This window comes from Myotis brandtii, unplaced genomic scaffold, assembly GCF_000412655.1.
Source record: "Myotis brandtii unplaced genomic scaffold, ASM41265v1 scaffold463, whole genome shotgun sequence".
In the NCBI taxonomy this organism is placed as follows: domain Eukaryota; kingdom Metazoa; phylum Chordata; class Mammalia; order Chiroptera; family Vespertilionidae; genus Myotis; species Myotis brandtii.
The window spans coordinates 454169-469115 of NW_005367694.1; the positions used below are offsets into that span (position 1 = coordinate 454169).

Consider the following 14947-nt stretch of genomic DNA (forward strand, 5'->3'; position numbering starts at 1 on the left):
GGGGAACATTGATGTGAAAGAAAGAGACACATTGACTAATTGCCTCCCACAGGTGCCCTTGACCAGGAATCGAACCTGCAACCCTTAGGTGCACAGGTCGACACTGTAACCACAGAGCACCACCGGCCAGGGCAGTATCTTTCTTAAGAAATAAATGTATCGAGATAAAACTAACCATTTTATAGTGGACAGGTCTGGGGCACTGATTATATTTATTCACAATGTTGTTCAATCACCCCCTCTGGTCCCAAACATTTCCATCCTTCCAAGTAAAACCCCTCACGGAAAGCACTGGAAGTGGCAGGAACAATAAAGCCTTGTAACCACCTCGGTTGGGCAGGAGCTGTCTTTTCACGATAAATCCCAAAACAGGTTTCAGATGCATTTCACAATATTTGAAAGGACGCAGAAAGGCAGTTCACAGGAAAAGGCCAATAAACCTATGAGCAGATGCTCCCTGGTATTGCACAAATGCAAATGAGAGCAAGACACCGTTTCCACAAATCAGATTAGCAAAGATAAAAGTGATCGATGGCGCCCGGTGTCGGCGAGGGGCCAAGGGGAAGGGCACTTCTCCCCGCCGCTGCTGCCGCTGGAAATCGGGGCAACCTTTGGGAGAGCAATCCGTTACCCTCGATTAAATCTGATGGTATCTCTGACTTCCAGGAACGCAGCCCACACAGGGCTCACAGTATGCCAAGACATAAGTCAAAGCCTGTCTTGTTTGAAAATATTTTTAAAAATGGAAACAATCCAAATGCCCATTAATAGGGGATTAGTTAGATGGTGGCCTGTCAGTGCACTGACACACGATGCTTTTATTTTTCAAAATTTATTTTTTTAATGGAGAGGGAGAGAGAGAGAGAGAGAGAGAGAGAGAGAGAGAGAGAGAGAGGGAGAGAGGTCTGTTTGTTGTTTCCCTTATTTATGCCTTCTGGGTACTTCTTGTAAATGCCCTTACCGGGGATTGAACCTGCAACCTTGGCGTATCCGGATGGTGCTCTAACCAACGGAGCTACCTTGGCCTGGGCCAACATGATGCTGTTTTTAGAAAAGAAAAAAGAAGCCCCAGCTGGTTTGGCTCAGTGGATAGGCCTGCAGTCCCGGGTTCGATTTCCGGTCAAGGGCACATGCCCGGGTTGCGGGCTCCATCCCCAGTAGTGGGCATGCAGGAGGCAGCCAATCCATGATTCTCTCTTATCATGGATGTTTCTCTCTCTCTCTCTCTCTCTCTCTCTCTCTCTCTCTCTCTCTCCTCCCTTCCTCTCTGAAATCAATAAAAATATATTTTAAAAAAAGAAAAGAAAAAAAGAAAAAGATAAGCTGTCTGCAGAGAATCAAAGAAAAATCTCCAAGATATAACATGAGATGAAGCAAATTGCCAAATAAGCATGAATATATTTTCATACAAATCATACTTATTTAATTTGTAGTTTTTCATATAAAATTATAATTATGTAGGTTAGAATATATATAAAATAATTATCAAGTAATACACACCAAACTATTCCCATGATTCTCTTGGGATAAAGGGTACAGCAATGTACTTATGGCTAGATTTTCTGCTTTACGCCAACATGTTTGAAAATTTTCACAATAAACGTATACTTTTTTCATCAGAAGAAAAATGTTAATTTTATGAAATTGTTAGATTTTTTAAAAAATGTAATTGATTTTTGGAGAGAGAGGAAGGGAGAGAGAGAAACATTGATGTGAGAGTGAAACATGGATCAGCTGCCTCCTGCACACCTCCTACTGGGGGTTGAGCTCAGAACCCAGGCATGTGCTCTGACCGAGAATCAAACTGGCAACCTTCCATTGCAGGGGACAACACCCAACCAGCTGAGACACACCGGCCAGGACTAGGTATTTTAACAATACCAGCTCCTACTATGTGCTTTATATATATTAACTTATTTAGTGCTCACCACAGTCTCAGGGCGTAAGTACCGTCATTTCCCCTATTTTACCAGAAGAGCCTGAGGCACAGGTTGAATCACTTGACCTTATTGGTTTATTTGTTTATAATTTAAATTTACATATAATTCACATGCCATAAAGTTTACTTTTCCCCCCCAATGGTTTTTACTGTATTCGCCAAGTTGTGCAACCATCACCACTATGTAATTCAACCAAATCTCACTCATTTCTGTGTCCCAAGCACCTAACATGGTGCTAAAACGGCTGTCGAGTGGATTTGCTCTTTATTTATTCAGCTCATATACCTGGAGTGTCTGCTGTGCCCGCCAGACACAGGCTGGGTGCAGGGGACACAGGAAAGAAACACCTGTACAGTGAGGGGCTCATAATACCATAAGGTGAGATAGACACCAGCCTTACCCAGCACACATCCAGGTGTAGTGGGGTGTGAAGTGTATTAGATTTTGTGGACCCTCTTTTTTTCAAAAGGTACATAATTAAGAATAAAAAATGGCTAGATCCCTGGCCAGTACGGCTCAGTTGGTTGAAGCATCATCCCGTGCAGCGAAGGGTCGCAGGTTCGGTTCTGGTCAGGGCACATACCTGGGTGGGGGGTGCGGTCCACGGGCGGGGTACATACAGGAGGCAACTGATCCATGTTTCTCTCTCTCTCTCTCTCCATCTCCTTTCCTCTCTCTCTAAAATCACTGAGGGCATGTCCTCAGGTGAGGATCTATAATAATAAAAGTGTAATATACTAGTTAGACCAGACGTCCTTCTGGACGTCCTTCCAGATGACCTCCGGACGAAGCCAGGGCTGCCTGGGTCCCGGGTGCCTGCTGGTGGCCGGAGGGAAGCCCGGGTTCCAGGTGCCAGAGGGAAGCCGGTGCCGGCAGCTGGGGGAAGGAAGGCCTACTCTTGCACGAATTTTGTGCATCGGGCCTCTAGTTAAAACATAAATAAATAAAGGCTAGGCAGTGGTTCTCAACCTTCTGGCCCTTTAAATACAGTTCCTCATGTTGTGACCCAACCATAAAATTATTTTCGTTGCTACTTCATAACTGTAATGTTGCTACTGTTATGAATCGTCATGTAAATATCTGATATGCAGGATGGTCTTAGGCGACCCCTGTGAAAGGGTCGTTCGACCGCCAAAGGGGTCGCGACCCACAGGTTGAGAACCACTGGGCTAGGGCCTTCCAGAGCCTCAGAAGGCGTGAGCAAGGGTCCCGAGGCCCAGGTTTTGCTGGCTCAGGGGAGCCCAGCGCTGGGCTTAAGGTCCTGTCTGGGAACCTCACTTCAGATCCAATTCCTAATTCGTGTAAGAGTCTGAATTAAAGAAGCTGCCCGCTGCGGGGAGACGATTCATTATCACTTGACTCACAGCGAGTTTTTTGGAAATCTGTGTGCTGTGCCGAGGCTGGGTGTCAGGTGCCTGGAACAACCGGCGCATCTCCCTCTGATCTCCTGGCCGGCCACTGGGAAGGGGCGCCGCACGCCTCCTGCCAGCGCGTGTCACTTCCTCGCCGCGGCCTTTTTCCCATCCCTCGTCCCTCGTTCATGTACACGTTCTCGAGGCATAATGTTCCCTTCACTCAGCTGTCAAGGAGGCCAGTCAGAGGCTCCCCGCTAAAAGCGCCTTCACAGTCAGCTCCCCGCAAGCCCTCGCTGTTTGGAGCTGTTACCCCCTCTTTACAGCAGCTGTGAGCAGCGGCGGAGAGAGCTCATCTTATGGACCGGCTCTGCTGAGTGACAGGGCAGGGAATGCACAGCTGGAATCGTGCAGGGGATCACAAAAGGCAGCTAGTCAGAAAGCCCGTGTTCCGATTTGCAGAATTGGAAATGGCTCTCTTCCTCCCGCAGAAAGACACTTCTGGGGCCAGTCTTCGGGTCTCCCGTGGAGCAGGTCCAGGTCCTCCCCGTGAAAACCGCCATGGAGCTGGAGAGGCGCTACTTGGTGTTCATCAACAGAGACAAGGTACGCTCTGCTCTGCCCGCCTCGGGAGGCGGCTCTGTGTGCTTTGAGTGGCGGTCGGTCCCAAGGATTCTATCAAGGATGCTTGGTTTCCTAGCCAAGTCCAGCTCCCTCCACCCAGGTCCATGGTGATACTGACAACGGCCATAGACAAGTGAGGGTGACTCTGAGAAGGCATTTCCAAGCAGACACATGGTCCCCAAAGGATCTTATTCACGTAGGGAAAAAATCTTGCTCGCCCAGTGTGACTTATGGTTGAGCATCAACCTGTGAACCAGGAGGTCACAGTTTGAATCCCTGACAGGGCACATGCCCAGGTTGCGGGCTTGATCCCCAGTAAGGGGTGTGCAGGAGGAGGCCTATCAGTGATTCTCTCTCATCATTGATGTTTCTCTCTCTTTCTCTCTCCCTCTCCCTTCCTCTCTCTGAAATCAATCTATATATATAAAAGGCTAATGTGCTAAATGTCCGACCGTCCGACCAGTTACTATGACGCGCACTGAACACCACGGGGCACATGCTCAATGCAGGAGCTGCCATGACGCGCACTGGCCATTTACAGAGAAATGGCACCGTGGACCTGGTGCCCACAAAGCAACACTTAGCTTCCCCCAAGTGGGACACAGGCCCTGCCACCACCCTGGAGTGACAGCCCGCCAAATCGCAGCCAATGCTGCCGAGACCCATGGCGCAAAATGCAGCCCACAGCCCAGTCCAGCCCGGAAACAGTGGCTGGGGGAACCGGGTAATGATGTCACGTAGCAACACCCACCTTCCTCTCCCTAGAAACAACTAGCCTCCTTGCAGTTTCTTCAGCCCAGGAACACAACTTGCTTTATAGCCAGGTGGAAACATTTTACACTTTAACCAAATGTCTGTGAAGCATTTCTCGTGCCTCATCTCATTTGATCCTTCACAGATGTCCTGGAGGAGGTAGATAGGAGACTTGGTGGAACCCCATATTCTTTTCATTAGCTGGAAAATGAAGATTTAGAAAACTTAGAAACTTGACCCAACTGAAGAGAAGTAAGAAATGGTGGACCTTGAAAATGACTCCAGGTTTTCTCACTGCACAGAATATAGTCAATATAGTCAAACACTGCTGCAGTTAAATATTTTACCCTTTGCTCTCCCTGCATGATCTACAATAATAATCTGCTTCATGTTGATATTTACTGCTGTGTTGCTGACAATTACCTGAAAGAGAAGTTGGGGTGCTTCACTGGGCTGTAAAAAGTTTAGCCAAATTAGAAAGCAGGTCTGATTAAGCAAGTTTATTCTATATATAGAAAAGACTATATGTGTGATACATATAAAACTCTCACTGGCGCCAATCGCATGCATGTGTTTCGATCTGTCATATCGATCATGTATTTGGTTGAAACTTCTAGAGAAAGGGCAAATAGCTATATTAAAATATTTCTTCTAATTAATTTCCTTTCAATGTGCACGAATCCATGCACTGGGCCACTAGTAAACATATATTTTAAAACATCTTATACTAGTAAAAGCATACAAATTAGTTACACTTAGTTGTGCATTTAATGAGTGACCTATACGGGAAAGCATAAAATCGTAGGATGTTAGGATTATTCTGGAAAACCTTGGGCATCCGCCTATGAAGACGGGAGGAAAGCTCCCTTCTGTGTCCTTGCTGGAACCTGACATCTCTCTCCTAAGGGATCACCCTGCAGGGGTCTGTGTGTGCGAACCCTCTGCCACCTGAAACGCGCTCACACACCCTGAGCCACAGGAGTCTTCCCAGTGACAGGCCTGAAGGTCACTGTGAAGGTGCCGGGCCCAGCCTGGGACCTGGTCATCCGAGCCTGAATATCCGGTTGCCTGTTCCTTTCCAGGTCGGACTCCAGATCTTACCGATAGATGGCAACCCCCATAAGACCTGTGCTATCGTCTGCCACCCGAACGGGGTGGCCGGGATGGCCCTCTCCTACAATGGCCACTACATCTTCACGGCCGGGGGACAGGACCTGTCTGTGGTGCAGTGGGAAGTCAACCTCAGGTGCGTGTTGGGGAGCAGCTTGGCCCGTGAGGACGGGGGCCAGTGCAGACCCCTTCTGAATACTCAGCAACAGCAGGCAGGTGTTACACCCAATCAATGCCGGGCACTGTGCCAGGGCCGCAGGTACAAAGGTGACCAAGGACTCAGGCATTGCCAGGCCCGTGTGGCTCAGTGGTTGGACGTGGAACTATGAACCAGGAGGTCACGGTTCTATTCCCGGTCAGGGTATGTGCCCGGGTTGTGGGCTCGGTCCCCGATGGGGGTGTGTGTAGGAGGCAGCCAAATGGTGATTCTCATCATTGATGAGTCCATCTCTCCTTCTCCCTTCCTCTCTGAAGTCAATAAAACTTTTTTTATTTTAAGAATTTAAAAACAAAAGGACTCAGGCCTTGCCCTCAGGCCGCTCCTGGTGAGAAAGCTTGCTACTCTGTCTGCAGGGAACATGGTATAGCTCTGACCACCAGAGGCTGCTACCGGGGCTCCTGTGACTGTCCCCTTGGGCATTCCTGGTGTTGACAGGCTCCTCTGTGTAACTTCTGGCCTTTACCCGGCGCTCCTCCAGAGCCACATGGCTCAAGTGGCCTCCCTGCCCACAGAGCCTGTTGGGACTGGGCTTGGGCCTGGCCTGGAGGCCACAGAGACGAAGCCCTCACAGCTGGGCACCTGCCTTGATGGCTAACATCAGAGCCAAGAGCCGCGTGAAGACTGGGCTGGGACCCCAGGTCCACCTGGCGATCACTCCGGCTTCACCGACCGTGTGTAGGGCTTGTGCAGGGCCCTATTGGGAGGAGTGGGGACAGTTGTGTGGGAGGTGGAGGTGCATGTCAGTTCCCAGTCAACGGCAGTAATAGTTTTTTTAAAAATATATTTTATTGATTTTTTACAGAGAGGAAGGGTGGGGGATAGAGAGTTAGAAACATCAATGAGAGAGAAACATCGATCAGCTGCCTCCTGCACGCCCCCTACTGGGGATGTGCCCACAACCAAGGTACATGCCCTTGACCTGAATCGAACCTGGGGACCCTTGAGTCCGCAGGCCGACGCTCTATCCACTGAGCCAAACCGGTCAGGGCAATAATTTTAACTGCTCGTACCAAGTCTGTTCTGGGCCAGGCCCTGTCCGGGTGCTTTCCAGATACTGTCCGATTTCATCCTCACAGCTGCCCTGTGAGGTAGGGGCCGTCGCCGTCCCCACTGTACAGGCCTGGAAACCACCTCCCAGGGGTTAGGTGACCTGCACTAGCGGTGACGGAGTAGTGGGGGGGTGGGGTTCTCGCCGTCTTTCTGATTCAGGCCCACACCTCAGCAGGCACTCATCACAGCACAAAAGTAAAGGTCTTCTTGACAAATCCCTTATTGCATCCATTTAATTCTCACAACAACCTGTGAAGCAGACCCTGCAATTATTCCCACTTTACAGAAGAGAAAACTGAGGCCCAGGGAGGTGAAGTTACCTGCAAGGGGCAGAACTGGGAGCCCAGAGTCCAGATACTAAACCACTTCTCTGCTGTGGTCTACACTGCAGTGTGTTGTGGTTTTAAAAATATATATATTTTTATTGATTTCAGAGAGGAAGGGAGAGGGAGAGAGAGATAGAAACATCAATGATGAGAGAGAATCATTGATTGGCTGCCTCCCGCACGCCCCACACTGCTGATCAAGCCCGCAACCTGGGCTTGTGCCCCGGCCGGGAATCGAACCCTGACCTCCTGGTTCATAGGTCGATGCTCAACCACTGAGCCACACTGGCCGGCTGCAGTGTGTTTTAATAACCCACAAGGAGGCTAATGGCCTGGTTAGCGGAGATCCAGTGAGTGGGTTATTATAATGATTTCATATTATTATTAGCATTCTATGCGTGGCAAAGTCGGTCTCATACAAAAGTAGGTTTTCTTACCTTACGGGCCTATTTTTGGAAAAGCTGACCCCGTGTTAGAGAGCAGAGGGTTATTTTTATCCGACTGGCATGGGTCCCCTGTGGCCTCCTGAGTGTTCGTGGAAGCAATTAGCGTTGGCAGTTCACCTCTACCACCCGGTGCCCTCGGCCCTGGCCACGTGAGGTCTAGAGTCACGGGCAGAGCCGCTGTGCAGGGAGGACTCCCTCTGGAGAGGCGCGGTCCCCGAAGATCGCAGACACCTTGCCAAGCGCCTGCTCTGCCGTCTGCGTGTGGATATCACTGTCATTGAGGCGTTTGACCTGTACCACCGGGCGCCGCGCTTGGAATGGAACTTTTCACTTTTGGTTCATCATGGAGGGCGTTTTCTTAACAGGTTCACAGGGACCCTAATCGTAGCTGCGCCCCGGAATAGCCTCCGGAGGCCCGCAGTGCCCCGCGGCCCCGGCCCCGGCTGCTGGCGCTCGAGAGCTTTCTAACAGCCCCCTTTTTGCTCCCGTTCTAGCGCCCTGGAGGCAGCTGTTTCTCTTGGGGGTGAAGACTTGATCCCGTTCTATGGCCTGGTGTCTGGTGGCAGGGAAGGAAAATTCTACAGGGTAATCGTCCTCAGAGTAAACACTGCCCGGTAACATCGAGTTAGGAGTTTGCAAAACACAGGTGTCCGGGGGTTAACCCTCGTGCTTTCCCCCCCAAAGCTCTTTTTCTCCTCCCCCCACCCCCCAACACACTGAGCTCAAAATGTACTTTCTAGAAAATGTCCTTGGAGTCTTAATGGATGCTTCCCACTGAAGCCACAGTGCACGCTGTGTTGCCATTTTGCTTCCACGCAGGAGCTGGAGGACTATTTTTACTACTCGCAGCTCCGTAGTCAAGGCATCGACACAATGGAGGCCAGGAAGGTGTCGGAACACATTTGCCTGTCGGAGGTGCCTTTTGTCATGAGAGCCATCGGCTTCTACCCCTCGGAAGAGAAGGTAGGCAGGAGGAGGGCAAGGACAGCGGGGGGATGTGCTCTTTAGGAAACCGGCCCCGGAGACAGCGAGCTCGGGTCAGCGTGAAGCACTGAACATGGTTCTTGCGTAAGTGGCTCAGGAGGAAGGTTCTGGGAGAGCAGACGAGCTCCTTAGAACAGCCTCCCCTGCAGATGTTCCTAAAAGACAGGTTCCTCACCACCAAGGGTGGGCGCTGGTCAGAGCGAGGGTCTGGGAGTCAGCGGGGCTGGCCCGGGCGGGGAGGACCAAGGAGGCGATGCCTGAGAAGCACTCGGTGCAGGAAGAGCTCAGTGACAGTTCTTCCCCGTCTGTCTGGCTGCTGCTAACCTGGCCCGTGGGGATGGGGTGCCTCTGGGAGGTGGGGCTCAGACAATGCCATCTCTGCATGACCTCACTGAGCACCCCCAGCTGTAGGTGGGGGGCTCCACAGGGGCACCAGCGACACTCCCAGGAGAATGTTCCCCAGAGAAACTGTGGCTTAAAATGCAATTGAGCCCGGCCGGTGTGGCTCAGTGGTTAAGCATTGACCTGTGAACCAGGAGGTCACTGTTCGATTCCCAGTCAGGGCACATGCCCAGGTTGCCGTCTCAATCCCCAGTGGGGGGCATGCAGGAGGCAGCACATCAATGATTCTCTCTCATCATGGGTGTTTCCAGCTCTCTCTCCCTCTCCCTTCCTCTCTGAAATCAATAAGAACATATTTCTTAAAAATGCAATGGATTGGGTTTCTTCCTGAGTTTAAATGTTAACACATCAGAAAAGATATATAAGTGGAATGAAGAAAACAATTATAATCCCTCTGCACAGGCTAAATGGTTATTCATATTTTAAATCATACACACACACACACACACACATACACACATTTATTTTAATTTTTAAAATCCTTACCCCAGGATATGTTTTTTTTATTTTATATCTTATTGATTTTTTACAGAGAGGAAGGGAAAGGGATAGAGAGTTAGAAATATCGATGAGAGAGAAACATCGATCAGCTGCCTCCTGCCCCCCTCCTACTGGACATGTGCCCACAACCAAGGTACATGCCCTTGATCGGAATTGAACCTGGGACCTTTCAGTATGCAGGCTGACGCTCTATCCACTGAGCCAAACTGGCTAGTGCTCAGGATATGTTTTTATTGATTTTTAAAGAGAGAGAGGAAGGGGGAAGGGGGGAGAGAGAAACATTGTTTGCCTTCCATATGCTCCCTGACTGCAGATCAAACCTGCAACCTAGGTATGTGCCCTGACTGGGAATCGAACCCACAACCTTTTGGAGTACAGAATGACGTTCCAACCAACTGAACCCCCCGGCCAGGGCTTCTCACTGTGTTTTCAAGGTGCCCCTACGTTGTAGCGTAGATCAGTCCTGCATTTCTTTTCATGGCTGAATCATATTCTACTCATTCATATGGGCAGGGCACATCTTACTTCTTTCCCTTCATCAACTGGTGGACACCTGGGCTGTTTTCACCTTTTGGCTGCTGTGAGTAACACTGTCATGAGTATTTGCGTACGTGTCTTTGTGTACTGGTAGAGGCGTGTTTTGACTTCTCTTGCGTGCACACCTGGGAGGGATATGGCAGCGTCAGTGGTGACTCCATGGTGAACTGTTTGAGGAACTGCCAGTGTTTGTTACCTGTCTATCTATCCATCCATCCATCATCTATCTCCTCTATTTATTTAAATTGGTTGGGGTGGCCTTGGTTAATAGGATCACACAGGTTTCAGGTATGGACTTCTGTGTTATAAGGTCTGAATACCAGTGTCCTTTATCCACACTATTTCTGGGTGCAGCTGCAAGGCAGGATCGAGATTTCGGAGAGCTGCGGGCCCCTCGCTGACCCTCGGTTGTGGATTTGGAACAAGATGAAGGACTCGTCCTTCTGATTTGGAAACCTTTAAAAACATTCACGTGGGGCAGGGAGGAGTCCCGGAGGTGTTTGAGGCCCGGGGTCTGATGAGCAGCCGGGAGAAGGTCACCAGGAAGGGCCCTGTGATTGGGTGGTGGCCTCATCTCTGAGTCACCCACCACAGACGACAGGGAGACAGCTCTGTGGCCGGGCACTAAAGGCGACTGCGTCCAGTGGGCAGGACTTGGCGCTCCGTGGCGTGTCCCTGGACAGAGAGGCAGCTGCCATCCAGATGTGGTTACTGGCGGAAGCAGAGGGCAGCTGTGAGTCACACAATGAGGCAGAAATAGCAGGGGTGTCTCCAGATGTGACTGTGTCCTGGCCCTGCCCACCCCTGACACCTGCCCCGCAGCCCCTCCTCGCCTGCCCCAGGTCAGCGCAGAAGCACTGGGCGGCAACACGAAGGTGATGCTGTGACAGAAGACTGTCTCCTTGTTGCGGAGCACGTTCCCAAGAGCTCTGTGCACCGGAAGGAGGAGGAGAGCCCTCCCGGAGTCTGTGGAACTGTCGCAGAAGAACCCGGCTCACCAGGCGCCGTTGACAGAAGCGAGAGGTGGCCTCCGTGCAGATGCATGGTGACCCCCTCCTGTTAACAGGGAGGCTGTAAAGCTTACTTGTGAAGCATGGTTCTGAGGACATCAGGGGCTTCCTGTGGTCGGCGGCAGGATCACCAGCCCGAAGGCCTGTTGGGTGGATGTCAGAGGCGGCCGTGAAATCATCCTGGGCCAGGGGCTCCGGCCACCAGGCACAGGCTGCCCTCGTGTCACGGGCCGGGCAGCAGTGCCACGGAGAGGCCAGGTGCTGGGTGTCTAATGTTTAAAAGCTGTTGAATAAAATACCTGCCCTGACTGTTCTCCCCTTTAGCACGGGCTGGTTCTAACGAGGGTTCTGGACTTCTCGGAGTTTCCCACTTGGATGGGCAGCATGGGGGAGCCAGGCCAGCAACCTGCTTGCCTTTTCACCCGGGCACCTTCTCTGGCCACCCTCAGCCCTTCCCTGCCCTCCCTCGCTTCCACTCTCTAAAAATCAAGGAGTCCTGCCCGTGTGGCTCAGTGGTTGAGTGTCGACCTATGAACCAGGAGATCACAGTTCAATTCCTAGTCAGGGCACATGCCCTGGTTTCGGGCTCAATCTCCAGTAGGGAGTGTGCAAGAGGCAGGCAATCAATGATTCTCTTTCATTGTTGATGTTTCTATTTCTCCCTCTCCCTTCCTCTTTGAAATCAATAAAATCAATGGAAAATCTCTATATATGAAAGGCTAACATGCTAAGTGTCTGTCCGGATAATTATGTCACATAGCAACACCCAACTTCCTCTCCCTAGCAACTAGTCTCCTTGCAGTTTCTTCAGCCCAGGAACACGACTTGCTTTATAGCCAGGTGGAAACATTTTACACTTTAACCAAATGTCTGTGAAGCATTTTCCTGTGCCTCATCTCATTTGATCCTCACAGAAGTCCTGGAGTAGGTAGATAGGAGACTCAGTGGAATCCTCTTTTCCTTTCATTAGCTGGGAAACGGCGATTTAGAAAGCTTAGAAACTTGACCCGACTGAAAAGAAGTAAGAAATGGTGGACCTTGAAAATGACTTCAGGTTTTCTCTCTGTGCAGAATATAGTCAAACACTGCTGCAGTTAAATATTTTACCCTTTGTTCTCCCTGCGTGATCTACAATAATAATCTGCTTCATGTTGATATTTACTGCTGTGTTGCTGACAATTATCTGAAAGAGAAGTTGGGGTGCTTCACTAGGCTGTGAAAAGTTTAGCTAAATCAGAAAGCAGGTTTATTCTATGTATAGAAACGGCTAAGTTGACTCACACATGTGTGATACATATGAAGGTCTTGCTGGCGCCAATCACACGCGTGTGTTTTGATCTGTCATTGTCAATCGTGAATTTGGTTGACACTTCTATTCTAGAGAAAGGGCGAATAGCGATATTAAAATATTTCTTCTAATTAATTTCCTTTCAATGTTCACAAATTCGTGCACTGGGCCACTAGTAAATAAAAATCAATGGAAAGAATATCCTTGGTGAGGATTAACAACAACAAAATAAAAATAAAATAAAAACCGTAACACCACCCCACGCCCATTAAATCAGCATCTCTGGGGATGGGACTTGGGCATCAGGACGTTTTAGCTCTCCGGGTGAATCAGAGGAACCCCTGCCTTAGCAGAGGGTGGGCCCGTGAGAGAATGTCAGCACAGGCCAGCTGGGCGCCCCGGGCGGGCAGCGTCACGCTGGGGCATCGGGAAGGCACTCGGTGTTCCGGTTCCGTCTCTGAGGTTCCTCTCCAAGTATGAACTCTGTTTCGACAAGCAGCAGAACCTGCCTTCTCACCTACCACTTGCAGAGTAGGCTCGGGGAAGAGATGTCAGTGACGCCGAAACTGCCAGCTCTGTCCCTTGAGCAGGGGAGGAGTAAGAGGTGAATCCCCATGCAGTGGATCATGCTGAGGACACACGCTGTGCTCTGCTCTGGGCACGAGTGACTTCAGGCACCTTTGGGTTCCTTTGGGTTATCTTTGGGTTAGTCTCCTATTTCTGAATTGAGTCAGATCATATATCACATTTATATTTTACATGTATCACTTACATTATTTATGTACTTACAAAGTGTAATTTATATTATACTAGAGGCCCAGTGCATGGATTCGTGCACCAGTGGAGTCCCTCGGCCTGGCTTGTGCCCTCTCACAATCCGGGACCCCTCGGGGGATGTCAGACTGCCGGTTTCAGCCTGGTCCTCACAGGCCAGGCCAAGGGACCCCACCGGTGCACGAATCCATGCACCAGGCCTCTGGTATGCATATAAGATATTTGGTTAATCTCTTCCCATCCTCCCTCCTCCCCATTCCCTCTGAGACTCATCAGTCTGTTCCATGTTTCCATGCCTGTGTGTTGAGCGTCTGCCCCCTTGATGTACAGTGCGTGTCATAGCTACCGGTTGAACGGTTGAAAGGTTGAACGGTCACTTAAGCTTTTGTATATATAGATTATAATTACATATAACTGGCAAGGACATACAAAGCATAACCACAGGCCCTAGCCAGTTTGACTCAGTGGAAAGAGCATTGGCCTGCAGACTGAGGGATCCCGGGTTCGACTCCAGTCAAGGGCACATACCTCTGTTGCAGACTCCTTCCCGGCCTGGGCCCTGGTTGGGGCTCATGCAGGAGGCAACCAATCGATGCGTTTCTCTTACATTGATATTTCTCTCTGTCTTTCCCTCTCTCTTCCACTCTCTCTAAAAATCAGTGGAAAAATATCCTCAGGTGAGGATTAAAAACAAAAACAGAACAAAACAACAAAGCATAACCACGGGAGTAGTTGCTGCTTGTTGAGTACTTGTTATGTGCTAGGCATGATGTTTAGCACTTTACACACATGGTCGCAGTTAGCTTCAAAACAGTCCAATCAGATGTGTTACCATATCACACCCTTTTTCAAGATGAGAAAACCGAGGATGAGGAATGTTAAGTTACTCCCCCAGGTCACGTAGAAAGTGACAGACCCAGGGTTTGAACCTCGGTCTGTCATCAAAGATCATATGTACAGCCCCAGTCTCCACTGGCTCAGTGAGTAGAAGCATGTGTATATAATAACACTTAAAATTACATAATACATTATGTAAAGAATGTGCTCCAGGATAGTGTTTTATTTATAGATAAAATTATACGTAATCTAACATGCGATTGTGTATAATATAAGCTCACTAAATGCTATATATGAAACAGTGTTCCATTTAAAGCTACTTTTATACTAGCAATTATAGTTCATTGGTATCCTAACCAATGATGTAACATTTTCAAAAGATCATTCCCAGAATGTTGCATTGAGAATATGTGGTTTCTTTGAAAATATTGGGTACTAAGACAGTGTTAAAGGTAAGAAAGGATATATATATATATATATATAAAATCAAATTTGCAAAAAATCAACCCCATAACAGACATGATCTAAACTGTGAACATTTGTCTGTTGTCAACCAGTATCACCTCAATAAATTGAATAAAAAATGAAAAATAAAAAAACCCACAAAACACACATTTGTCTGTTACCCTCTGATTTTTAGAATATATGAAAAGTGCCAGCCGGCCAGCATGGCTCAGTGGTTGAGCTTCGACCTATGAACCAGGAGGTCACGGTTCCATTCCCAGTCAGGGCACATGTCAGGGTTGTGGGTTCAATCCCCTCTCCCTTCCTCTCTGAAATCAATAAAATATAT

General features: G+C 49.3%; 1 protein-coding gene across 1 annotated transcript in view; it reads left to right on the top strand.

Annotated features, from left to right (window-relative positions):
• WDR66 (WD repeat domain 66) overlaps positions 1–14947 on the top strand; it is a 52478-nt gene that overhangs the window by 30260 nt on the left and 7271 nt on the right. Inside the window, exons 14-17 of the mRNA XM_014547016.1 lie at positions 3784–3898; positions 5752–5915; positions 8316–8406; positions 8641–8784. Coding sequence (XP_014402502.1) covers positions 3784–3898; positions 5752–5915; positions 8316–8406; positions 8641–8784 — 514 coding nt within the window. The remainder of the gene's footprint in view (positions 1–3783; positions 3899–5751; positions 5916–8315; positions 8407–8640; positions 8785–14947) is intronic.